The 27,736-nt window shown below is 42.2% G+C and overlaps 1 protein-coding gene across 2 annotated transcripts in view; it reads right to left on the reverse strand.

Annotated features, from left to right (window-relative positions):
• RAB40B (RAB40B, member RAS oncogene family) overlaps positions 1 to 27,279 on the reverse strand; it is a 63,920-nt gene extending 36,641 nt beyond the window's left edge. Inside the window, exons 1-2 of one of the 2 annotated variants that reach the window (XM_043497429.1) lie at positions 26,258 to 26,379; positions 14,385 to 14,424 (exon numbers count right to left, since the gene is read on the reverse strand). In XM_043497429.1, coding sequence (XP_043353364.1) covers positions 14,385 to 14,424; positions 26,258 to 26,293 — 76 coding nt within the window. In that variant the 5' untranslated portion in view covers positions 26,294 to 26,379. Of the gene's footprint in view, positions 1 to 14,384; positions 14,425 to 26,257 lie in introns of both variants that reach the window. The other variant, XM_038372319.2, reaches the window with a different exon arrangement.
• Between the last annotated feature and the right edge of the window lie 457 nt (positions 27,280 to 27,736).

Below are 27,736 nucleotides of genomic sequence, written 5' to 3' on the forward strand. Positions count from 1 at the left end.
TGAGCTCTGCACTCACCTGCAGCTTGCCATGCTGGCCAAACAGGAAATGAAATTCAAAAGTTCACAGGCAGTGAATCTGAGTTGAGAGTGCCATCCAGAGCGGTCAGAATGGAGCACTCTGGGATAGCTCCTGGAGGCCAATACCGTCTAATTGTGTTCACAGTACCCCAAATTCGACCCGGCAAGGCCGATTTCAGCTTTAATCCCCTTGTCGGGGGTGGAGTAAGGAAATCGATTTTAAGAGCCCCTTAAGTCGAAAAAAAGGGCTTAGTCGTGTGGACGGGTGTAGGGTTAAATCAATTTAACGCTGCTAAATTTGACCTCAACTCCTAGTGCAGACTAGGGCTTAGGAGCTACAATAACATACACAAATAGTACATTTAATGGCAAAAGTAAATACAACTCCACTCTAGGATTGCCAACTGTCTAATCACAGAAACCCAAACACCCTTGCCCTGGCCAGCCCCGTCTCCAAGGCCCCACCCTGCTCACTCCATCCCCCCTCCCTCTGTCGCAGAGGGTTGGGGTGCAGGAGGGGGTGTGGGCTCTGGGCTGGGGCCAAGGGGTTCAGAGTGTGGGAGGGGGCACTGGGCTGAGGCCTGGGGCAGAGGGTTGGGGTGCAGGGTGCAAGCTCTGGGAGGAGTTTGGGTGCAGGAGGGGGCTCAGGGCTGGGGCAGGAGATTGGGGTGCAGAAGGAGGTGAGGAGTGTGGACTCTGGGAGGGAGCTTGGGTGCAGGAGGGGGCTCTGGGCTGGGGTAGCGGTGCAGGAAGGGGTGTGGGGTGCAGGCTCTGGGAGGGAGTTTGGGTATGGGAGGGGGCTCAGGACTGGAGCAGGGGGTTGGGGTGCAGGAGAGGGTAGGGCTCCGGCCAGGAGGCGCTTACCTCGGGCGGCTCCCAGTCGGTGGCGCAGGGGTCTAAGGTAGGCTTCCGGATTGTCCCAGTCCCGCGCCGCCCCCAGAAGCGGCCAGCACATCCCTGCGGCACCTGGGGCGGGACAGGGGGCTCTGCACACTGCCTGCGCCTGCAAGCGCCACCCCACAGCTCCCATTGGCTGCAGTTCCCGGCCAATGGAAGCTGCGGAGTTGGTGGTCGGAGAGGGGCAGCATGAAGAGATCCGCTCCCCCGGCCCCTGCCCAGAGGCCACAGGGTCGTGCCAGCCACTTCCAGGAGTGGCGTGGGGCCAGAGCAGGCAGGGAGCCTGCCTTAGCCCTGCTGTGCCACTGGATTTTTAGCGCCCAAAATTTCCCAGTTTGGCTTCAGTAGCCTCCGGGAGATAGTCTGATTCACTGTTGCCTCTTAAGCTGTAAGTGTGTGCAAATGCACACAGATCCTAAACCCTGTGCACACGGCGAAACACCGCGCGCACGAAAATTTGCACAGAAGAAATTTTTTGCGCACACGGACTGTCAAAAATTAGAAGGAACAATGGTCTGATTCCAGAAGATTCCTGGCGAAACCAGGAGGGTTGTGAACCCTACTCCACTCTGAAGGAAAACAATTTGGTTTAGAAATTAAAGCGTACTATCAGCTGAAAAGCCATTCCATCAGGATTACTCTGCTTTCTGCCTTCGCTACACCGTCTTCTGCCTATTGCTGCCTTATGATCAGCCCTTCATAGTGCATGGTGGGATTATGACACCAGCCGAGAGTCAGTCCTCCCCTTTAGTTCATCTGCATACTTCAAGTCTATTGGTAAAAGTTCCTTACAATTCTAAAACCTCAATTTAAAAATAATATTAACTCTCTGGGGCAGAGTCTGTCTTCTTTGTGCTTCTATAGTGCCTAGCATGTTGTGGGTCATATTGAAAACACACACAACTTCAACCTCCTTATCTTGTGCCTCCTTTTTGTGGTATACACAATCTCTATGAACACAATACAAGCAAACAACATAAGATCAGGCATTCTGCCCATCCAGGAAAGAACAGCAAATGGACGCTTGGCACACGTGAAGTACTCTGACACCACAAAAAGTACCATTATTTTATGAAAAGTTGTCTTATCTAAGCTTCCCTAAGTATTTGCTTTTGAATTAATGTGCACACCCAGTTGCTTAGGCATAATAACCGCTCATTTGGCTACTAACTGTAACCTAAGTTCCCTGTAAACTATGCAGCTGCATAGCCACATAGCAGCCTATTTAGTGCCACACAGGCGCTCAGGGAACCTGCCTGGCCTGGACTTGCCGTAGATGGGCCAAGGCGCCCCTCCTCCGGCCCCAACTCAGCCCCAGACCTGACGCGGCCGGGGAGGGGTGGACTGAACCCAGCCCCAGCTCAGACCTGTCGCGGTGTCCCTCTCCTGGCCTCAACTCAGCCCTGGACCTGCCATGGCTAGGGGAGGGGTGCCCCGCCCCCAGCCCCAACCCAGCCCTGCCGTGACCGGTGGAGGGGCACCTATCCTGTGGCCCCAGCCCTGGAGCTGCCATGGCGGGGAAAGGCACCTCTCCTCCCCAGCCCAGATGCTGCTGCAGGGAGAGGAAGAAAGAGCTGGGGGGAGGGGAGGAGTCCTCTCTCCCTGCTTTAGCCCCAGAGCACCCTCTTGTACCCCAAATCACTCATTCCCGGCCCCACCGCAGAGCCCACACCCTCAGCCAGAACCCTCACACATACACACACCCCAACCCTCTGCTCTGGCCCTGAGCCCCTTATCCCCAACCCCACCCCAGAACCCGCATCCCCAGCCGGAACCCTCACACCCCTGCAACCTAACCCTCTGCTCCGGCCCTGAGCCCCCTCCCACACTCTGAACCCCTTGGCCCCACCCCCGCCACATGAATTTTGTGATGTGCATCAATATGAAGGTGATGTGTCACATCACCTCCATATTGATGCACATCACAAAATTCATTCCACATGTGTGAGAAAAAGACTGCTTTCCAGTTCTTATGAAACTTTAGCTTACTTACTTCTGAAAACACAAAGTTTAAAACACAGCCAGAGTTTATAGTAGAGAATAGCTTTGAAACTCAAATAATATTGAAAACAGATGCAATACTTCACATTGTGCAACATATTCCAGAAGAAAAACACAATGGCCTCTCATATCTTGGCACTAAACGGTAAACAAGTTTAAGATATTTGGCTCAAGAGAATCATGTACTCTGAATTACTGAAATCAGCAAGAGTCTTTCCAATTATTTCTTCAGGCTTTGGATCAGGCCTCATATGAAGAAGCTGATTCTAAAGGAAGAGACAAACCCATTTCAGTTAAAAAGATCAAGCTATGTTTATGAAATGGGACAAGATGCAGCCAAGTTTCATAATTTGTATTTTGTAAATCTACACTGTGCTACCACAAGCACTCTCAGAGGTTGTGATGACCTTTGCTACAATGCAGCAAGCTTTGACAGAGCAAGGGGAGATCCAAAGTACATCTGTAGTGTCATAATGACAGCATTCTCCTGAACCTATATATTGCACTTTCAAATGACAAAAAGAAGAAAATATTTGAAAAATGTTTCTTCAACCTGAAAGAGCTGCACATGAAGTTTAGCCTTCTTTTACTATAGAGGATGAAGTTGGTATTCCCAGCCAGTGCATATATATACACACAATGGTCATTTAACTCTTTTAAAAAGTATTAGCAAACAAATTCTTATTGATAAAATTTATAATTCGCTCATGTCCCATTCAGTAAGCCTTGTCATTGATTGTCAGTCTCCATTGAGGAGGTTTCTTTATACCCTGAAGGTTTCATGACCCCTAGACCAGTGCTTCTCAAAGTAGTGGTCTGTGGACCAGTGCCGGTCCACGAGCCATTGGCTGCCGGTCTGCGGTGAGTTTCCAAGAAAGAAAGAATAGTATAATTTAAAAATCGCACTGGAATTCCACCAAGAATAATTATCAGTCGATAAAAGTCGACAATATTAAATAATATTATGTTTTCAGAAGCACATATATAATATTGATAATTATGCCATAGCGCTACAGCATGTTTTGCATGAGACGTGCGAGCGTGCAGTTACCCCACTCCTTCGCATATAAAGACCCCGCCCCACTGGCAGTTACCATCAAGAAGTTGAATAAAGAGCGTCATACGGATCTCTGCACGTTTGTCATTTGGAACCCCGTCCGAACCCACTGATCTGAGTATGTAAGTACTAATAATATTATAAATTTTAATAATTATTTTCTATCCTATTCTGCCGTATCCCTTACGAAGTAGATAGAGACAACTGAGCACCACACACCTATAGCCAAATACACAGTCCTTGTAGGAGCAGGATTTTATAATTGTACTAATTGTACTGTAAGAACTGATGTAAACTTTGATTTCATTCTGCCAGCCACCCTTTTTGAATAACAAAAAGGAATGACTATCTGAGACTGGGATCCTGTTTCCAATATGCATTACAATTAGGACCTGTTATAAAGTTTAGTTTTAGTAAGAGACAGGATTTTGTATTGTGTCTATGATAAATAGATTAGAGAAATGTTGAGGGCCTGAAACCCTAATGTGAATTGTTTTAGTTATAAGATTTAGCAAGGCTTGATTTACAATGTATTCTGCTGAATATAAAATACTGCTGTCTGTATACCTTTGAAGGTTTCTGTGAGAGACTGTTTGTGTGAATGAGGAATGAATGCATCAGGAAAAGATAAGGTGTGAAAGCCATTACATCTTGTCCAGATGGTCAAGAAAAAAGTGAAAAAAGAAAAGGAGTACCTGTGGCATCTTAGAGACTAACGAATTTATTTGAGCATACTAGACACCATTAAATTAGGCTTGAATAAAGACTGGGAGTGAATGTGTCATTACACAAAGTAAAACTATTTCCCCATGTTTATTTTTCCCCCCTACCGTTCCTCACACGTTCTTTTCAACTGCTGGAAATGGCCCACCTTGATTATCACTACTAAAGGGTTTTTTTTTTTTTTCCTCTCTTGCTGGTAATAGCTCACCTTACCTGATCACTCTGGTTACAGTGTGTATGGTGAAAAGAAAAGGAGTACTTGTGGCACCTTAGAGACTAATAAATTTATTAGAGCATAAGCTTTCGTGAGCTACAGCTCACTTCATTGGATGCCTGTATGTATGGTAACACTCTGTTCTCTGTGTATATAAATTCCCCCTATTGTATTTTCCACTGCATGCATCCAATGAAGTTAGCTGTAGCTCATGAAAGCTTATGCTCAAATAAATTTGTTAGTCTCTAAGGTGCCACAAGTACTCCTTTTCTTTTTGCGGATACAGACTAACACAGCTGGTACTCTGAAAGAAAAAGGTGAGGGACTTGGAAAGACCAGGAGACAATCAGAAAACATCCATTGTATTGGATGCTAAACATGTTAGCAGCATTGATGACCTCAGAGGTGAGACAGGCACCCCCGAAGGCGAGACAACAAATAGGAGATAACGATGGGAAGCCCGAAAATAACCATCAAATGATAACAGCAGAAAACCCCAAGATTAACACCACTTAAGGACTAACTATTACAGGATGACATTGCAAAATGCATGGACTCAAATGGGAATTTACAACTATAAAGCTGGGGTGTTTTGTCATGGAACTCTGGGTTCAGTCCTGCAAAGCCTTGGAGCATCAGATCACGACCAACAGAGCCCAGCTTCTCACTCGTGCTCAATCTAACTGGCCATTACATAGACTCGAGCTACAACAGACTGGTAACTATAAACAACAACTGGCGGGACTCGGGGTGTGTGTGTGTGTGTGTGTGTGTGTGTGTGTGTGTGTGTGTGTGTGTGTGTGTGTGTGTGTGAGACTGAAAAGCATATGCTAACTGTTGCATTTTCAATAAATGCGGCATATTTCCCTTTTCCTCCTGAAAAGATCCCATGTGTTTTGTATGAGCATAACATCCTCGCTTCCTCCATATCCATATATCATTTCATACACACTCTCATTGTTCTTACTTATAGCCTCCCCCTCTTCTAGAATCAAACCTACATGTTTCTGCCAGGAAGTTCTCGAAATTCCTTGCTTTCTCACTCCATATCTTTCAAATAGGTAAATCTTATTTTTGACGTTCATTATTCATTCTTTCCATATGTTCAAACCCTCTTAACTTTCCAATTATTATCCTGTTTGCAATTTAATTTTAAAATGTATATTATCTTCTTATCCTAACATTACTTACCCTATTAATCAATGTTCTTCCACACATATTTCTCAATTAAAAGCATTCCCACTGCATTTATTCGGCTTTTATCCTAGTATCATAAATTAAGTATATACCCGGGGTAATGGAATTTATATTAATTATTTTTATGCCTAATTTACACATGGCGAAGCGAGGCCCAATCAACATATTTATCAAGCAGAGACATCCGGTTGCTGAACACGCAAGTAATTCTGAATCAGATGACGGCAATGTAAATGAAACCGAAGTATTGTCAACAAAAAGAATTCGTACTAGCTTTACTTGAAAATATATGACTCCTCATACATTCAGTTCAGTTTTGTAGCCATGAATGATGGTGAAGTGTCAAAACCGCAGTGTGTTATTTGTGGCAATGTGTTGGGTAACGATGCAATCAAGCCATCAAAGCTCAAGAGGCATTTAAATACAAAACATAATGAAATTAGTTCAAAGCCAAAAGAGTTCTTCGAAAGAAAGCATGTTGATTTAAAAAGCCATCAGAAACAGATCTTTGAAGTGTCACACATAAATACTTGTGCTTTGCGAGCTTCTTATAAAGTAGCCTTTCGCTTTGCTAAGGCTAAAAAACCATACACAATCGGTGAAACACTAGTGATAGGTTGTATTAAAGATGTCTGCATGGAAATGCTGGATGAGCCGGTGGCAAAGAAAGTGGCTCAGGTGCCACTTTCAAATGACACTATAGCTCGATGAATTCACAATCTGGAAGATCAGCTCATAGGACAGATTAAATTAGCAAAGTACTTTTCTTTGCAGCTTGATGAATGTACAGACGTTGCTAATACAGCAATTCTGATGGTGCATGTGCACTTTGAACACGAGGGTGACTTGAAGGAAGAGTTTTTATTTTCTGCTTCACTATCAACAAAAACAACTAGTTCTGAAGTGTTCAAGACTGTGAGTGACTATATCGTTAACAAATGTGGGTTGGATTTCAAGTTTTGTGTAGGCGTATGTTCTGATGGCCGCAATGACAGGGTGGCATTCTGGAGTGGTTTCCCAGATTAAGGCGCTTGCACCCGAGTGCAAATTGACGCACTGCTTCCTTCACCAAGCAAGGTCTTGCAACAACAAAAAAATGTCAACAGAACTAAACAGTGTGCTCAGCGAGGTGGTAAAAATTGTGAACCATGTAAAGGCAAATGCTATAAATTTGAGACTATTCGCTGCATTACATGATGATATGGGAGCTGATCATAAACAGCTCCTACTGCATGCCGACGTACGTTGGTTATCGAGCGGAAAAGTCCTGTCAAGAGTATTTGAGCTCCGAAATGAGCTCTTCAGGACAAAAAACCAAATTGGTCACAACTGTTTCGAGATGTGGATTGGATAGACAAGCTGGATTATTTGGCTGGTATCTTTGCCATCTTTAATGATCTCAACACCTCTATGCAGGGAAGGATGGCTTCGTGTCTTACAATGGCAGACAAGATCAACGGACAGAAACGAAAGCTAAAAGCATGGAAGAGTCGAGTGTCAAGAGATTGTTATGACATGTTTCACAACTAAGCGACAATCATTGCCGATGCAGGTGAAGACCTTGATGTTACATCTCTAGAAAATGTCATCAGTGAACACTTGACAAATTTGGCAGAATGTTTTGAGTTTTACTTTCCAGCAGAAGAAGATCCACGGAAAGGGACTGGACGGATCCGACATCTGTTTATTCCATGGAAAGATGACTTAACTGTCACTATGGAGGATAAATTGTTGGAGCTGGCTGCTGACGAAAGATTGAAGATGAGTTTCGAAACTACAACATCACTTGCTTCCTTTTGGATAAAAGCAGAATATTCTGAGCTTACTGAAATTGCTCTGAAAACTCTTTTCCTATTTCCTTCAATATACCTCTGCAAGACTGGCTTCTCAACCATGAGTGTCATTAAGACAAAAGTACAGGAATGGTATGGATAGTCATTCTCCATTGCGTGTGGCACTGTCCTCAATTGAGCCACAAATGGATAAACTGACAAAGAAGAAGCAGGCTCACCTTTCATATTAGTAAAGGTTAAGATTATAAAAAGCCTATCATTGTGTAAATAATTTTTTTATAGTATCTTTGTTAGGAGACTTTTGCTGGTTTGATTTTTTAATATTTTTTATTGTATTGTAATATTGTATTATTTGTTTACAAAATAAACATGAAATAAAAAAAAGTTTGCCAATTTCTATTTTATTCATTATATTGTTTCCGATATAAATTAGTATTACTACGAATGTTCAAATAATATTTTCTTGGATCGTAAAAGAATAATAGTCATTTATACTATCTGCACAGATGCACAGCCTTTCAGTCAGTCTTCAATGTATTTAATCTCCTCATGTACGCCACACTCCCATTCCAATTAATACAATGAAGAATATTAGTTTTTCTGATCTGATGTGCTATGTGCCCATGTGAAAACAATAACGATATGGCACAAATATGATACTGGTCCGTGGCAAATATGGTACCGGTCCCTGGCATATTGGGGAAAAAAAATTGCCGGTCCACCATATCAGATCATTTGAGAAGCACTGCCCTAGACAATACCTTTGCATCCAACCTTGGCACCATGACTCCCCGGGCTAAAAGTTACTGTCCTGAAAAGTCAGAGACACCACCCATGCAGCACTGGTACTTACAGAGACAGAGATTTCACCAGAAACTGTATGTTTCCAAGCACAGTAGAAAAACTACTTTGGAACTTCTAAAATGTGAGATTCTAAGTCACTTTACAAATATTAATGAATTTAAACACTCCATGAGGAATGTTATGGGGATAAAATTTGGCTGCCCCACTTTACAGATGACAATCCTGCAAATCTCAGAGTTCAAAAGTCATGAGACCCCCTCAAAAACACACACACACACACACACACATACATACAATTAATCCCATGCATTTGGGTTCTGGCTTCTGATTTAACTTTCAGTAGAAAGCCTCTCTACACCTGTTTGTGCACTCACCTTTCAGGACAAAAATGCAACACAAAATGCATGCAAAAAATGAGGTTCTCCTTTTAACAAGGACTTCTCTATCATAACCTATGGTGTGACAGCCTCCCTTTCACAGTCCCCTGTTCACACTCCAGTCCTTGGGTCTCCCAGTTTCTCTTATCCCCTCTCCAGCAAGCTCCAGCTTGCCAGCGAAACTGTTCTTTTTCTGAGTAGCAGCCGTGTTAGTCTGTATTCGCAAAAAGAAAAGGAGTACTTGTGGCACCTTAGAGACTAACAAATTTATTAGAGCACAGATAACTAATAAATTTGTTAGTCTCTAAGGTGCCACAAGTACTCCTTTTCTTTTTGTTCTTTTTCTGTCAGAGTAAGCAAGGTAGGTATCTTTTCCAACACTTCCTGAGGTTCTACATGGATTACCTCCCAAACTTCCTTAGTATAATGGAGAAAGATCGAGTTCCCTCGTGCTCTCCCATCTTGCTGTTTCTGCAAGATTCCCCTTATTTGTAGCTACTCTGAGAAGAGGAATCAGTGAGCTGTCTGCTCAGGAAATGGAACCAAAGTCAGCAGCAGAAACTGCAGGCAAATGATCCAGAAAATCCAAGTTGTTCACAGCCCTTCAGGTGATCCTGGACTTTGTGGAAAAAATGCTGCTCCAAAATTATGTTACAAATAATAGTCATGCAATGCTGGCAAATCTGAAGATACTGACGCACACAGGTTAGTTTATTTGTTCACGATATTGAAGAATCCATGGCAGAACCAGGAACACAATATGTACATTTCTCATCCCCTTCCCAATACAACAAAATCATCCTTCCTATCAAGGACGGAACTCTCAGATCAACTGGGATCTACAGGGACATATTAACAAACAGGTGCATGAAATCAGGCCTAATGCACAGCAATTTTGGAGACTTTGGAGAGGATGCCAAGCGAGCAGAGAGAAGCAGCAGTAAAAAGCTGAGTCTTCAGGTTAGAGTTGCTAGCATTGCATAACTATTATTTGTACCCTAATTTTGAAACAGCTTTTTTGCAGTTGAATCGTGGTCATGCACAGTGAAGGAGCCACATGTCTTCTCTTGGAGTTAATGGGGGTCGTGAGGGCACGTATAATCGGGGAGAAGCCTCTCAGGGAAGATCTGTGGAGCTTGCAGAGGACATTTGGCTTTGTGGAAAGATCATCAGGATAATGACATGTCACTTCAGAAGCGTATCAAAACTAAAAGGTTTAAAGACAGCAATGGAAAGTGAAAGAAAGCAGACAACTGAGAACATTTAATGCACTCAATGGGTTAATCTGTCCTGACAGACTGAATGTATATCCTGTCATGACCCACCTAGTCAGACTAGGTTATAAACAGATTTATATATTTACCAAAGCAAATTTTATCACGTATCCACTACAAACCCTACAGTTATTTCCATTTAATGTGTAGTGCCACGACTGTCATTGCTATGTTTAACTTTGAAGGAACCATTGATGTCAGCACCCTAGCATTCACAAGTAATCCGCAACAAAAGCATTGCTGCACAGAAATAGTGCTGTGCTTCTCTTACACCAGCTGAGATTTATTAGGAAGCAAAGAGCCAAAAAGATTTAAGAGAATGTGCCTTTTCCAGGATGGGGAAAAAGGTGTGATACAAGAGACATCTCAAAAAAAAGAGTACAGCAAACAATTACATGTATTGGGAACTATATAGAGTGCGGTCTTTAAAGCAAGATAATAATTTCAGTATAATTAGTTATGCGTACAAGCCTTAATGCCAATTTATATTGAAAATTCTTTACAAGATAAGAAAAAAGTAACACTAAAATCATGTATGGCTATCATTGCTACATGAGCACATACACTTGTAGATCATCTTCATTAACTTGCTCCAGAACAATCTTAAAACAATACACAATCTTAAAATTAATCACAACACAAACTCTGAGTATCCATTCAAGCAATGAAATCTGATGAGAGACAGTTCCTGTATGAAAAAAACAGATACTACCTTTAGCTACAAGTACTTGTTTAAATATTATTATTTACTGGCAGAAAGTCTAAAGTTTCCCATTATACAGAGACATGTATAAACAATTTCTCATTACCAGTAAGAATCCTACTTCAGTGGGTTATGTAAAAGTAGACATTTTTCATATCCAAAATGGAGGTTTGTATTTTTATATTCAAAACATTTAAAAGAAAACCGTTATGTATGTGTCAAAATGGATGAAAACACAGAAAACTGAAAATGTCATAAAAGTAAACTTGCTCTTCTGCCATTCTCCCACCATCAAATAAAGCACTGCTTTTGAATAGAGCCAAGAGATCTCTGTAGTGGAGAAAACATTATGCAATATGCGCACATTTGTTTTTCCTATAGTGATCTGTGTTGTCCTCTAGATGGCTAAGCAAAACCTCTTATCATCAATCTGAAGGAGTAAAAGAGAAAGAGCCTATACTTCTAGTGTAAATGTTTATAAAAACATTTGTGTCATTCCCCAATGAGTCTGCACCAAAGGATTTTTAATCAAATTAAATACACTGGTTTCCAGTTGAATAGAAAGATGACAAAAACCTGTGTTCCGCTGGACTGCAGTACAAGTCAGCTTTTTAGTCAATCAAAGACCATATAATTATTTCCCATGTAATTTTCTACACTCAACTGTCTGGCTTGCAGATGTCAGAGAAAAATCCTATGAAGGCAGAAATGAGATAGTAGCTGTCAACTAAATTACACTTCTCTCAAATACTTTAAGCAAGAACACGCCCTGCTTGGAGTTAAAGACTAATATTTAAAAGAAAAATATTGCATTATAGAGTTTCACTAGCAATGCTTATGGTTAAGAGGTGTTTGCATTCTCAGCCTCTACTTAGAGTATATAGGCTTTAAGTAGTTTTTTTAAAGACATTCTTCAAGCTGAAATCTTTCATACTTTGTCTCAGTCCAGAGATGCACTTTTCCAGAAAGTGAAGAAAATCCATTTGAGTCTTAAAGCATGAAAAATTGATTTTTTATTTAAATAAAAGTTATCCACATGCATTTTTTGCACACCAGTAACTCAAAAGTGCTTTGAAGAGACAAGCCTGGCCTGTATGCAGTCCTCAGAAAGTATGTGTTAGTAAGTGTGAGGAAAGATTGGATAAGAATTAAGTCAAGAATGACTGAGATAATTATTGTGTACACAGAACATTTTTCCTTGCTGATGCACAGAGTGTGGCTATCCAGATCCCAACACACTGGGTCTTCCTCCACAGGACTCTCTCCAGCCAGAGTCAATCATTTCCTTCACTGCATAGCCCCTTGTATCTCCCTTCCCAGATCTACCCTTAAAAGGCTGCCAGACTTGTTGGGTCCCTTCCGGGGCTTTGTGGCTGCAGCTTCAAATTTCATGCACTATGCATGGGAAATTTTAGATTAGTTTGTGAACACATGTGGACACCTCTTCTTCCCCTTTTTCTTTAGAGACAAGCAAGTTGTGTTCATACAGTGTTGTCACAGATTTTAAAGGGATATGGTCAACTTTAATTTTACATTTACCAATTAAAAGATTCATTTTTCTGATAAATCTACCTTTGACAAGCAAGTACAGAATTTCTGTTGTGGATTAAGTTTTGTAACACTTTTCTATTCTCATGCAGTTATTAAAGTTTTTCTCCAGCAAGGATTTCTGGGCAGACCTAACCATGCTCATACTACCACTAAACATACTTTCTATATTTTCCTTCTGTGCACATATGTACCTGTCACCTTTTCAGTTCTACTGCTGCAGTTATTGGGAAACACCTATTTACAGAGCCTGGGGAATATCCTTCATGCAACCTCACTCCAGAAGAGTGGATGAGGGTGATGCAACTGACCATCAACAAAACAGTGAAACTGACTATACACTAAGTGTTGATGACTGCAAAGTAAAGCTGAAAAAATAGAGAAGTGTTTCTCTGTTAATCTCAGACGCTATTTGCAACAACAGATGGAAATGTGATTTTCAAGTTTATAGTGCCCTTTTAGAACTACAGAAAAGTAGTTTGGTTTTCCCCACAGCACCCATAACTGAGCCACATTGCATATATTTAATCACACCTAGCCAGAAACCAATGTTGCTTAAGAGAAGGTTGATACAATACAAAACAACGTTAGGAAAAATACTGGGAAACTTACTTAGAAGAAATAAGTTAAGACAGTATACGTAAAGATGTAAAAACCCTTTGTTCAGGCATTTGCCAACTAAGATCTAGACGTGCAAAAGTTAAATACAGGAACTCTGAAAACCAAAACTACTTTTCCAAGTATGCAAGGGGTTAGTTAATTTAACTACTAACTTCAAAACCATCTAATTACTTCCTTTTTTTACATTATACTCCATCCTAATGGTAATCACCCACATTTTTAGGTTTCAGAGTAGCAGCCATGTTAGTCTGTATCCGCAAAAAGAAAAGGAATACTTGTGGCATCTTAAAGACTAACGAATTTATTTGAGCATAAGCTTTCATGAGCTACAGCATCCGATGAAGTGAGCTGTAGCTCACGAAAGCTTATGCTCAAATAAATTTGTTAGTCTCTAAGGTGCCACAAGTACTCCTTTTCTTTTTCCACATTTTTAGCAGAGTCTTTTCCGTCTCCTACAATAAAAAAGGTAAAAGATTGGATTTTAATAGACGCTTGGTCTCATCCTTATGACAGACACACAAGATTGTCTCTCCACAAATTTAAAATTTTTATTAAAGCTAATGTTAAAATTATATAATACACAGGTGAGAAAAGAGTGTCTGTACATCTCGGTATAGTGCTTAGATTATCCACAGATACAAAGGTTTTTTAAAAACTCATAAGATACATATAGCACATAATCTGCAATAACCCAAATTTAGATAAATTTAATGATATAGTTTGAATATTAGAATCCAAATACTCGGGTACATCACTCATGAAAAGTTATACAGAGAGTTAGTTGTAGAAAACATATATAGGAATGAGTGTAGATTGTCCCTCAGTAATTGAGCATTTAGGATGGGTTGTCCTTTAGTAGATATATTCCATCAGAAAAGTATTTTAGTTACTTGCACTTCAAGAATGCATGGCATTTTCACAGAAGCTACTGTAGTTAACAGGCAGATTTAAGGCACTGAAGTTCACACTACATGAATAAGAATATGTTGCATATATGAAGAGAGACCCTAGTTACTGGTACTGTGGGAAACATAACTTTGAATCTTCTGACTCTGGGGTATTCAACATCTCAGTATTGAAGCTGCATTAATGTAGTTTGCATTTATGAATTAGGATCATAGTAATGGCTACACAAACTGACCGGTCATCCACTTAACTCTGGTCAATGTTGAATGCTCCAGAAGAAGTCATCAAATTCTGTTTAATACAAGAAAAAAGAAACCAAAGTGGCTTTTGTATTTCATTATAATTTTATACTGCTCTTCCCTAAGAGAAGAGACCTAGGTAAAACCTTCCAAAAGCACTTAAATTAATTAGGAGCCAAAGTCCACTTTCAAAAATGAACTAGCCACATAGGCACTCAAGTCCCATTGAAAGTCAATGAGGCTTAGGATCTCTAAGTCATTTTTTTACCTTGAGTCTTGTTACCCTTGTGTTGGATAGCAGCCCTCCCAACTCAGGCACTCCATCCAACCCTAGCTGCTTATTTCAAGAGCTTTTATATAAAATTTCTGCAACAAGAATCACTCTGAGCTTACTCATTTCATCTCATGGAGTAGGTTACCAGCAGCCTTGAAACCAGGATTTATTCATGCTCAGGCACGATTTTAATGTTCACTTATGATTTTGAAGCAATTCCATTGGTCCATCTAAACTGTGTATATTTTCTACACTTGGCTCACCAATTATTGCTTAGTTACCATCCCCTTTTGAAACTGATTACAAACTTCAGTCACATTTGTTAATTACTGTATATGTGGGATGAGAGAATTTGCATCTACCATGTATTTCAACATCAAAAGCTGTGAACAACACAAGTTGCAGCAAAGTGTTAAAGTCATACTATAACCAGAAAGCCAATTTCTCATGAGAAATAAATTGCTCTCCCATTTCCCGCCCCGCCCCACCAAAAAGACTCAACGCCTTTTATCACAGCTGTGTCTCTGCCTACACAGCAGTCACAAATTATTGAGCTTGCAGAAGGTGCTTTTATATGGAAATTAGGGTATTTACATTTCTAAATCTTACCCCTCCCTGTCACAGTTGCCAAAAAGAAAAGGAGTACTTGTGGCACCTTAGAGACTAACAAATTTATTAGAGCATAAGCTTTCGTGAGCTACAGCTCACTTCATCGGATGCATTTGGTGGAAAAAACAGAGTAGAGATTTATATACACACACACAGAGAACATGAAACAATGGGTTTATCATACACACTGTAAGGAGAGTGATCACTTAAGATAAGCCATCACCAACAGCAGGGGGGGGAAGGAGGAAAACCTTTCATGGTGACAAGCAGGTAGGCTAATTCCAGCAGTTAACAAGAATATCAGAGGAACAGTGGGGGGTGGGGTGGGAGGGAGAAATACCATGGGGAAATAGTTTTACTTTGTGTAATGACTCATCCATTCCCAGTCTCTATTCAAGCCTAAGTTAATTGTATCCAGTTTGCAAATTAATTCCAATTCAGCAGTCTCTCGTTGGAGTCTGTTTTTGAAGCTTTTTTGTTGAAGTATAGCCACTCTTAGGTCTGTGATCGAGTGACCAGAGAGATTGAAGTGTTCTCCAACTGGTTTTTGAATGTTATAATTCTTGACGTCTGATTTGTGTCCATTCATTCTTTACGTAGAGACTGTCCAGTTTGGCCAATGTACATGGCAGAGGGGCATTGCTGGCACATGATGGCATATATCACATTGGTAGATGCGCAGGTGAAGGAGCCTCTGATAGTGTGGCTGATGTGATTAGGCCCTATGATGGTATCCCCTGAATAGATATGTGGACAGAGTTGGCAACGGGCTTTGTTGCAAGGATAGGTTCCTGGGTTAGTGGTTCTGTTGTGTGGTGTGTGGTTGCTGGTGAGTATTTGCTTCAGATTGGGGGGCTGTCTGTAAGCAAGGACTGGTCTATCTCCCAAGATCTGAGAGAGCGATCAGACAGTTGCCAAAGACTCACCTTCTTCACCCTGCAGAGAATCCCCTACCGACCTCATTGTCCACATTACATGTACTTGAGAACTCACCAGTTCTCTAAGGATTTCCCTTTTTGGTTTCAGAGTAGCAGCCCTGTTAGTCTGTATTCGCAAAAAGAAAAGGAGTACTTGTGGCACCTTAGAGACTAACAAATTTATTTGAGCATAAGCTTTCGTGAGCTACAGCTCACGAATGCATCCGATGAAGTGAGCTGTAGCTCACGAAAGCTTATGCTCAAATAAATTTGTTAATCTCTAAGGTGCCACAAGTACTCCTTTCCTTTTTGGTTTAAAACCCTTGTTTTAATGAAAGCGGCACCAATACGTTACTACTGGCTGAAGATAGCTGGCAAATATAAGCCCATGACCCGTGTACAGACAGATTAACAGACTAATTAACATGTTAGACAGGAATGTAATTATACCAAGAGTGGGTAGTACACGTTATAGCCCAGGGCCTTTGTACTTCAGCACATTGGATCCAGCTTACATAGCCCCTCCAAATTCTGCTACCAACACAATTTTCTATCTCCTCCCTATCCCAGCCCAGATGAGACACCATCTTCTTGTCCACTGCCACAAGCTGTTGTGAAGATTTAAGTAATTAAGACAGTTTAACAATGCAAGAGATCTTAACTCTTCTCTTTCCTGAGATGTGGAAGAAAGGGAAAATTGTAGCAGTGGGTGGGTAGAACATTTTGTGAGTTAGCGTGTGTGGATTCTAGGTAAGAGTTTAAAGTAGCCCCTATTTAAAGCCACAAGCCTCCAAATTAAAGGTGAGGCATAGACTGTGTCAGTAAACTTTTGTTGGTCAGGGTGTAAAAAAACCACACCCCTGATGGACATAAGTTTCACTGACAGAAGCACCAGTGTGGACAGCGCTATGTTGGCAGGAGATGCTCTCCCACCAATATAGCTACTGCCACATGTTAGGGGTGGTTTAATTATGCAAGTTGGAGCGCTCTCTCCCATCAGCATAGAGTGGCTACATGGGAGACCTTGCATCTGCAGCAGTACAGCTGTGCCACTGTAAGGTGTCTAGTGTAAACATAGCCAGAGACTGTCTTTTTGTTTTCTGTCCATACACCACCTAGCACAATGCAGTCCTGGTCCATGACTCAGGCTCCTAGGTACTATTACAATAAATAATAAATAAAGGTTTAAAGGCTATCAATTCATATTCAAAACTATGCAAAGCCAATTTTGTAGATCTCATTTAAACAAGTCACACATTAAAATAGTATGTACTAGGCTATAATTTATGGCACTGAATATAAGACTGGGCATTAAATTTGATGGGTTGTATTATTACATTATACTACTTAAAAATTTTCTTTCAATACTAAGCTATAATTTAAGATGTAAGAATACGGGGCTAGTTAGTATTAAACTTTCAGTCTTAACTCTGGAATTGAGTGTTTTCTTCTCAACCATAATTCTGCATTAACACTAGTTGTCTAGACTATGATACTTATGTATTACAACACATGAAAACAGCAAAGAAGGAAAAAACTATTATTTACCTGTGTATAACCCACTTAATCATTAAACAGTTTTGGGTTCCCCATTGAAAAATTCAGCCACCTAAGTGGTTTTCACAATAGCCAACCAGAAAGAAACATGTTGGGACTATTACATAAGTAGATTCTCCACACCAGGTAAAAGTACAAATGTTCTTTAAAAAAAAACAAACAAACAAACAAACACCCAACCGTAAGGCAACACACCCAGCTCATATTGGGTAAATATTTAACCCAATATTATTTCTTCCTCACAATTCTCAACCTGAGTTCCAGAAAACAAACAATCCCAGAGAATCCGAGTAAGAGCCTGACACAAATAAAACATTCTAAGGCCTTGTCTACACTGCCACTTTACAGTGCTGCAACTTTCTCATTCAAGGGTGTGAAAAAACACACCCCGAACGCTGCAAGTTTCAGTGCTGGCAGTGTAGACAGTGCACCAGTGCTGGGAGCCACACTCCCAGCGCTGATAGCTACTCCCCTCGTGGAGCTCTCCCAGCGCTGGTGCTGCAACTACACAGCCACTTTAAAGCGCAGCCGCGTTGCTAGTGAAGACATAACATTAGTAAGTTGATTTCTACTTTTCAAGAAAATGATCTCAGATATTTTCCATTCAGAGTTCAAATCTGAAAACAAATAGGTTCCAGCAACACATTAAAAATTAGCCAATACACTGGCCCACATTCAGCCTGAGTCAGAGTTCAGTCCTAGTTGGTTCAATGGGACACAGTCAGATTGAAGTCGGATTAATTTTAAAAAAGGTCAAGATACTTTCAAATAGTGTACCTGTCCTGAAGCCCTTGCCGATTCTGTGTTTTTACAACTGCTGTCCCCCCCCCATGTTTTTCCTCTCTCTTGCAGCTGTGAAAAACCTATACAAGCAACAGGTTTCAGAGTAGCAGCCGTGTTAGTCTGTATTCACAAAAAGAAAAGGAGTACTTGTGGCACCTTAGAGACTAACAAATTTATTTGAGCATAAGCTTTCGTGAGCTACAGCTCTCTTCATCGGATGCATTCAGTGGAAAAAACCAAGCAACAGGAAGACTGATTGCACATGACAAAAGCTGAAATTGGCTACATGCAGAGAGATGTTGAATGCACAAAGTAAACTGGGGAAAAAAGAAAACTACTGTATTTTTCTTTAGTGTCTTTCAGTTATAGTAACCTTAGGTGCTACATGTAATAATAGCAAATTAAAGTCACTTGCTTGAATTTTGTAACAGAATCTGAAATAAGAAACATGATACCAGTGTCAGATTTTAGCACCTCATTATTCTTCTAAAACACTACATCATGTAGAATATATTTGATCAAAGACCCATTTCATTTTAAAAACGGTAAGTTAGGGGAAAAGTCAGTTAAACCATAAAAACGATATTCGTGAAAATCAGGCATTTTAAAGGTTAACCATGTAAATGATCCAGTTAAATAAACCATCTTGTTTTTGAGGGGGACACAGCCAATGTAAGCCTACTGATCACTTTGGTTGAGAAGCATCTGTCTAGAGATCCTGTCCTGTATTGAAATATGCTGCTGTGGCATACATCTAATGTATGGAGGAATAGATACTATCACACCAACGTACCTGAGCTACACCATGTCAGGACAGATGGATGATCAACAGAAGAGTCAAAATGGGAAGAATGTGGCGTGCAGTGAAGCAACAACAACAACAAAAAAAAACTAGCCCCTTCCCCCAAGCCCCCCCCGCTAGCACCTCTTTGCCCCTTCCCCTGAGGGTGACCCCCTGCCACTCACGCATACCCCCCCGAAACCTCCACGCACACACTTGCCAGGGACAGAGACGTGCGAGTGGCAGGTGGGGGAGGCCTGGGGGAAGAGGCAGGATAGGCGTGGGAAGAGGAGCAGCGCAGGCAGGGCCACAGGGCAGAGCGTGGGGAAGGCCACAGCCCAAGTGCCCTTTAAGCAATGATGCTCTAAAGCCAGCAGGCTGCCGCACCTCCCAAGAGAGGTGCACCACGTCCTGTTTGGGAATGCTTAGCCTCCCTTGGCCTATTATACCCACCGCCCATGACTGAATATGCTGTGATTTTTGGTGTGACTATTTATCACTAGTGCAGTTTGTCTAGGTGGCAAGATAGACTGGAGAGTCTAAGGGAACTGTCTGTGACTCCATGGTATAACTGTTATAATGACCCAGGAGCTGATATTTGTTACTGGGTTGGTGAAATCTAATTATAGAACACACCACTAGTTTGGGGTGTCTGCCCTGGTTTTGACAGTCTGTCCTGAGGTAGGCACTCACAGGCATAAGCCACTCCAGACAGCGTGACAGATATGTCTGCACATTTTGCATCTGTTGCTCTGGCAGGATCTGGTGCTGCTTTGAGTGGATGTGTCCTGGTCTGTGTGAAGCTTGCTTCTGATGATGAGTCTGGCAATGTGTTTGGGGTTGATAAATGAAAAAAAACCACTCCATTACCTGTGGGTAAACACTTTGCACAAAGTGATCACTCTACATCAATCCTCATCCTCAAAAGAAACCTGTGCAGCACTTTCAAAAGTTGATTGTGAAAGCTTAAATTCATAACTTTGCTAGACACTAAAAATCATGATCTTAATAAAGACACAAATTATAGCTTATTACAACAACCTGTAACCCACTAATACCACTTTTTTTGTCCTGTGACTACACAGGTCTTAATGGGCCAATTCACCTTGAATGATCCTTCAAAAACCAGTCGGAGAACACTTCAATCTCTCTGGTAACTCGATTACAGACCTATTCTTCAACAAAAAAAACTTCAAAAACCAGCCTCCAACGAGAGACTGCTGAATTGGAATTAATTTGCAAACTGGATACAATTAATTTAGGCTTGAATAGAGACTGGGAGTGGATGGGTCATTACACAAAGTAAAACTATTCCCCTCCCCCCCACACACTGTTCCTCAGATGTTCTTCAGAGTAGCAGCCGTGTTAGTCTGTATTCGCAAAAAGTACTCCTTTTCTGTCAGACGTTCTTGTCAACTGCTGGAAATGGCCCACCTTGATTATCACTGCTAAAGGTTTTCTTCCTCCCTCCCCCGCCCCGCTGGTAATAGCTCATCTTAAGTGATCATTCTCCTTACAGTGTGTATGATAACACCCATTGTTTCATGTTCTCTGTGTATATAAATCTCCCCACTGTAATTTCCACTGAATGCATCCGATGAAGTGAGCTGTAGCTCACAAAAGCTTATGCTCAAATAAATTTGTTAGTCTCTAAGGTGCCACAAGTACTCCTTTTCTTTATGTGAAGCTATCTGTTTGACCTGGTATTTAGCCATGACACTGGTACCTTTCCCAGACCTGAGGAAAAATTTGATGTAGCTGAAAAGCTTGTCTCTCTCACCAACAGAAGTTGGTCCAACAAAAGATATTACCTCACCCAGTTTGTCTCTCTAATATGTTAATTTCACTCTGCCACTAGTAGCAGCAGCAGAGGCACTTGAGTCATGCAAACTCAAAGACATCACTGCATTCATTTACATTTGGAAAGGGATCCATGCAACTGTAGTGGCTAAGAACTTCTTTTTAATAATGAAGATTTATGTTCTGTAGAAATTAAGGCTTAGGTCCACATTCATTGTTGAGTAGATACTTTGTGCCCTCCCTCATAAACCCTTATTTCAGATGCAAGAGCATTAGAGTCATACCTAAAATACCCATAATGCAACCTTTCATTTGTGAGTCGCTGAAAATGTCAGTCATGAAAACTGTCAAATTACAACATCAGCAACGTGTAATTTACACTAGTTCATGAGCAAGCCTCCCTCTGTGTAAGAGCACTGATGTTTAGGCAACAACAGAGGAGCTCTCCTTTACACAAAAAGGGTCATTAAAAAAAAACAACAACACGTGGACTAAGATTTCTTTACAATGGTTTTAGTAGTTTCTTGCTCAGAGACACACTCCTGGGAAAAACTTTTAAACTTAACCCAGCAGGTTGCACCCACAACTCCACCAAGCAAGGCTCATAGGAATTCAGGAGCATAAACTGAAAGCTAGTTACATAAGTGGAAAACACTGCAGTTTTATTTATCAAAGACAGTTCTAATACAGCACAGGCAGAATCAGTAATATATTGTCATTCAAACCATGTGCATTTACTCCCCCCAGTTTTAGCAGCAAGAAGATCAACTCTACTACAGCCCTGCTTTCTTTCAGAGTACTGAGAAAGGAACAGCTACCATGACTTTTAGAATTGTTTTTAAGTTTGAATTTCCCCACTAATGAAGACAGAAACATTTAAGATTGCACTGATGTAAACAAATGGAATGCTTCTTTAAACATAGTACTAAGGCAATTCAGAGTCTGACAATGCATCTGTCCTTCAGGACAAAGTGCGAAGACAGACCTCAGGGAAACTAAACTTACTATGACTACTTAACTACTAAACTGGACAGTCTCTACGTAAAAGAATGAATGGACACAAATCAGACGTCAAGAATTATAACATTCAAAAACCAGTTGGAGAACACTTCAATCTCTCTGGTCACTCGATTACAGACATAAGAGTGGCTATCCTTCAACAAAAAAGCTTCAGAAACAGACTCCAACGAGAGACTGCTGAATTGGAATTAATTTGCAAACTGGATACAATTAATTTAGGCTTGAATAGAGACTGGGAATGGATGACTCATTACACAAAATAAAACTATTTCCCCATGAAGAAAAGGAGTACCCGTGGCACCTTAGAGACTAACAAATTTATTAGAGCATAAGCTTTCGTGAGCTACAGCTCACTTCATCGGATGCAAAAAATTTTTCCACCAAATGCATCCAATGAAGTGAGCTGTAGCTCACGAAAGCTTATGCTCTAATAAATTTGTTAGTCTCTAAGGTGCCACAAGTATTCCTTTTCTTTTCTCCTTACAGTGTGTATGATAAACCCATTGTTTCATGTTCTCTGTGTGTGTATATCAATCTCCCCTCTGTATTTTCCACCACATGCATCCGATGAAGTGAGCTGTAGCTCACGAAAGCTTATGTTCTAATAAATTTGTTAGTCTCTAAGGTGCCACAAGTACTCCTTTTCTTTTTATGAATACAGACTAACACGGCTGCTACTCTGATACTTAACTACAGGTGCTCTAACTGATCTGTGGACCATGGGTGGTCTGCAGAGAGCTGGCTGCTCACATAATGCCCATATTCTCAATCCTTAAAGAATCCACCCTTCAGCCCACCTCTTTCACTAACTATTGCCCCTTCTCCCTTCACCTTTAAACCGATCAAATGTGCCATTACAACCAATACCTCAACTTCCTTTCCTCCTGCTCACTCATGAATCCCTTTCACTTTGACTTCTGTCCTCACTACTCCATTGAAACTGTTCTCAGAATTTCTGTCTGTCTACTTTGCACAATCTCAGGGCCTCTACTCCATCCTCATCCTTTCAGACCTCACATCTGCTTTTGACACTGCTAATCACATTTTTAAAACCTTGCTCTTCCCTTGTCCATCATGACTTGTCCTTACTTGGTTCTTCTTCTACCTCTTTAATCATACCTTCAGTGTCCCATTTGGAGTCCCCCTCCTCCTCTATCCATATGAGTCGCATAGGACTTGATATATGGCCCCTTCCTAGTCTCATTTTACAAGCTCTCTGGACAATCTCATCTGCCCATTTGGTTTTGACAATTGTATGTCTATGACTTACAGCTTTCCCCTGTATCTAGTGTTGGACTGCAGCCTGTCTCTCTGACATCTCCTCTTGAAGATTACACAGTCAACTTAAACCTAACATGGCCAAGACAGAATTCCCGATCTTGCTTCCCATACCCTTCCCTTGCTTTTTGTTCTGTTATTTACTGACATCAATGCCAGCCTCTTCTACCCAAGTCAGCTTCATGCAAACCTCTCCATGCCTACCTCTCCATGCCTTCAAGCACATCACCTTTACCCAAGGATCACCCTCTTTGAGCTGATCTATCAACTACCCTTTCTTCCCTCAAATCCAACCTCAGGACCCACCTCTATTACTTATTAGCCTATTATATTCTAGGTGCTTACAAATTGATTGTTTAATAATTTTTCCAATATCTTTCCAGGTATCAAAATTGCCTGACTGCTCTATAATTCCTTGGGTCCTCTTTGTTCTCCTTTTTAAAGACAGATACTATGTTTGCCCTTCTCCAGTTCTCTGGGACCTCACTCACCATCTATTAGTTCTCTAAGATAACCATTAAAATAGTTCCACGGTTGCTTCAGTGAGTTCCTTAAGTACCCTAAGATGAATTGGACCAGGCCCTGTTGACTTAAATACATCTAATTTATCTAAATATTCTTTAATATTTTCTTTCCCTATTCTGGTTTAGGTTCCTTCCCCCTTGTTCTTGCTAATAATCACCAACCACGCTCCTTCTTCAGGCCCACCTCTTCAAGCATTCTCTCCTTCTTATATCCAATAATTCCTTCACTCTCCTCCTTCTGATTTATTACCCTTGGGTGGGCAAAAACCACTGTGTTGGTTTAATTTTTATAATTTAGAGTATAATTTCTTTGTCAAGTGTCTTATCTGTTTGTGAAGTGATATGTAAACTTACTGCCTTGTGCACATTTGTATATGATTATTACATCAATGGGAGAGCTTCTCTCATTGATATAGCTACTGCCTATCGCACCGGTGGATTAACGATGCTGACTGGAGAAGCTCTGCCGTCAATGTAGTAAAGCCTTCACTAAAGAGCTACAGCAGCACACTGCACGGGTGCAGCTGCGCTGCAGCAGTGCTATATAAGAAGACAAGCCCTTAGTATGGGCCTGATACACTGAGCATTGAAGCCTGTATGGATCTTTCCATTGGCTTCCATGGATTTTGTATCAGGCCATATTATTTGGGATATTAAATACTTAGTTCTCCTGTTCACATAGCACTGTCTACACCAGGGGTTAGGCAGATGTGGATTTTTCACACCACGAGTGAGGTAGTTATACAGATGTAAGTTTGTAGTGCAGACCTGAGGTAAGATAATGATAGTCATTTAAGGCAGTCAGCAAATTTGCAAGGTGATCACTGCAGTTCTAACATACCTTTATAAAAGAGCTAAATTGTGAAGCTAAGTTGAGTTCTATCAAATCAAAACAAAAAAATCCACAAAGGACATCTCTTTTGCCTACACATAATCCATCAGAATTCAGTTTTGAGTCAGTTTATGTAGCTCATAATTCTCTGCTTTGCAAATATATCTGGTATTGATGGGGGCTCTTCAGTCTCATTCCTTAAAAGGTTAAATGAAGGAACAAACTACAAATAGAAACCCCATCTTAGAGGATCACTGCTCTGATGTCACAAATTTTTTATATTCCAAAAATATAAAATTTTCCAAAGAATTGACATATGGTAACATTTCATTGCAACGTATCAGTCTTATGCCCTTTTCTTCCCTCCTCCCTTAAATCACTCAAATTGGTAATACACCTTTTTGGCTTTTTGTAATCAGTGCATCATTTTGCTGACTAACAATTCATTTTAGGATAAGTATTTTTGTATAAGAATTTTTTAAAAAACACATTTTTGTGATGCACAAAAGTTATAATAAGCACATCCTTGAATCTTTGTTTAGCACATCACCCTAAAATATTGACTCTGTTTAACACACCATCCTAAAATAAAATGTGTGTTTATTTCAACAGTTGCTGGGTTTGCAGCTACAAGAAATAATGTATATCTTGTTTAGTTATACTTTGTTTAAAAAAATACCTAAGTGCAACCATGTTAAATATGTCGTGAATTTGTAAAAGGTAGGTTGGCTAGGAGTGTTATAGCCCATCCCTTAAAAATGATTTGCTTTAAACGCTTCCACAGAGGAACAAACACCCAAAAACATTCTGCTGCAAATGACTCTAATTTATAAATAAAGATGACTCTACCAATGCTCAACACCCCTCTTTACTTATTGGTCACAGGGAACATGGAACAGAATGTTATTAGGACAGCTTTGGGTAAGATGATCCCTACTTCTTTGATCAGTGATCTCTACTTGTCATTGATGAAGCATGTCTCTCAAGTCTTAGCTCCCAAAGTAGTTTTGAAATGGAGACTTGCTGGAATGGGATTTGAAACCAAAAGATAGTGATTCTACTCCCCTCTTCAAGAACATAGGCGCAGGAAAACATCACGCCTCCTCTACTTTCCATGCATTCTCCCCATTCCAACTATGCCTGGGAACACCACAGTCAGATCAGGGAGATCTGTGGAGGCAGCCGTTTCAAACGTGTCAAGCAACTGTCAGTCTAAGGATTTCGGTGTAGAAGATAGTACCTCTGCCTCCCATTCAATTGCGAGTTCTCTAATTTACAATGGAACTTGATTGCTGGAATCTGGAATAGCCTAATGGTGCCTTTGAGCACATATAGTTAAAGGGGAGGCAGGCAGCAGCAGACTGAAGCTCCAGACGAGAAGTTCATCATTGTCACAGGGAGGGGAAGCCTAGAAACACTGAACAACGGAGACTGGGAAGGGAACTAGTGGGAAACGAGTTACCATCTCAAAAAACACTTACAGGAGTGGTATGGCCTCTGTCCTACTTACCCATGTTGTACCCATAGGGCGACTCAGTGGCTCCATCCTGCAGGCTAGCCAGGATCTCTCCTTTGCCCACGTCGCTGTCCCCCACCAGCAGAAATTTCAGCAAGAAGTCATAGGCTTTCACTGGGCTGCCCACGTGGCTCATCCTCTTTTTCCCTTACCCCCCGAAAAAATCTCTCCGGCGAATCAGCTCCCAGAGCCCATCACGGGAACCGAGGAGGAAAAAAAGTCACCGTGGGAGCAGCAGCAGCAAACAGCAACAGGAGACAGAGGCATGTTCAACAGCACCGCCGCTCAGGGCAGGCTGCAAAGGGGCAGGGGGCGCCAGCCACGCACGGGGAAGGAGGTAGCAGGTGGTGCAGGGCTATCTACCGCGACATGAAAATGCATCTGGTGCCAGGGACATTCGCTACAGCCCAACTCCGCGCAGGCACTGGGGGCTGGTTGCTGTATCACAACACAGGCAGCAGCCAGGCAGATGCGGACGCGCACTCGATGGCGCTGGGGGTCCAGCCACCCCCACCAGCGGGCTGGGGGTAGTTACCGAGCAACGGGGACACCCGTCATGTCGTGACAGAGTAGAGACAGGCGCCTACCGCCTCAGGGGCGGGGGTGACGACCTGTCAGGGAGACGGGCCGCTATCACAGGGGGCAGTCGCGGGGGGTGGCCTTTGGAAGGGAGGGGTCACGGGACAAGCCCGGGCCAGAGCGGGATCCAGTCGCGGGGCTCCAAAGCGTAGGTGCGCGACGCCCCGTCCCGGCGCCACCGCCCTGGCTCCCCAGGGAATCGGGGGAGTCGATGCCCAGCCCGAGCCGGAGCTCGGTCCCTCCGGCCGCGAGCGAAGCGCGGGTCTGGGTCTCGCGCCGCTCCTGGCCGCGATCCTGGGTCCCCGCTGCCTCCCCTCAGCGCAGCGAGCTCGGCACTGCAGTGGCACAGACGCTTTACCCCCGCTTTGCCCCAGCACCGTGACAGCAACCCCAGCCCCACCCAACGCGGCTCCCATTGGTGCCTGGGGATGCTGGTCGCCGCCCTCCTCTTCTTCTATTGCAGCACTGTAGTAAGGACCACGCCCACCTCCTTTTCTATTGGGCAACGGGTCTCCCAGCCTCGCCCGCCTCTTCTTCTATTGGGCTATCGAAACCCTCAGCCCCGCCTTGCTCTTTTTCCATTGGGGGCAGGGTCTTCGGAATCCCGCCTCCTCTTGTTCCCATGGGGGCACAGCGGCTTAGTTGCTAGGCTAGTTCTCCCGCCCTATTGATGCTGCCGCCCGTCGATCACGCATTTCCACGCCCCCTGCAGGAGCGGGGCGGCCTGTTTCATTGATAGTAGAGTGTTGGGAGTATTTAAACTGGGGTAGGGGCTTCGGGTTCGAATCCAGGCCTCCCCCCTAGGATCCCAGCCTACTCCCACTCCCACGCCCGCGATTTGAGGCTGCAGGGGGGGCTGATCCCACTCACAACAAAGCTGGGCCCCATGCAACT

This window comes from Dermochelys coriacea, chromosome 14 (assembly GCF_009764565.3).
Source record: "Dermochelys coriacea isolate rDerCor1 chromosome 14, rDerCor1.pri.v4, whole genome shotgun sequence".
Lineage (NCBI taxonomy): Eukaryota > Metazoa > Chordata > Testudines > Dermochelyidae > Dermochelys > Dermochelys coriacea.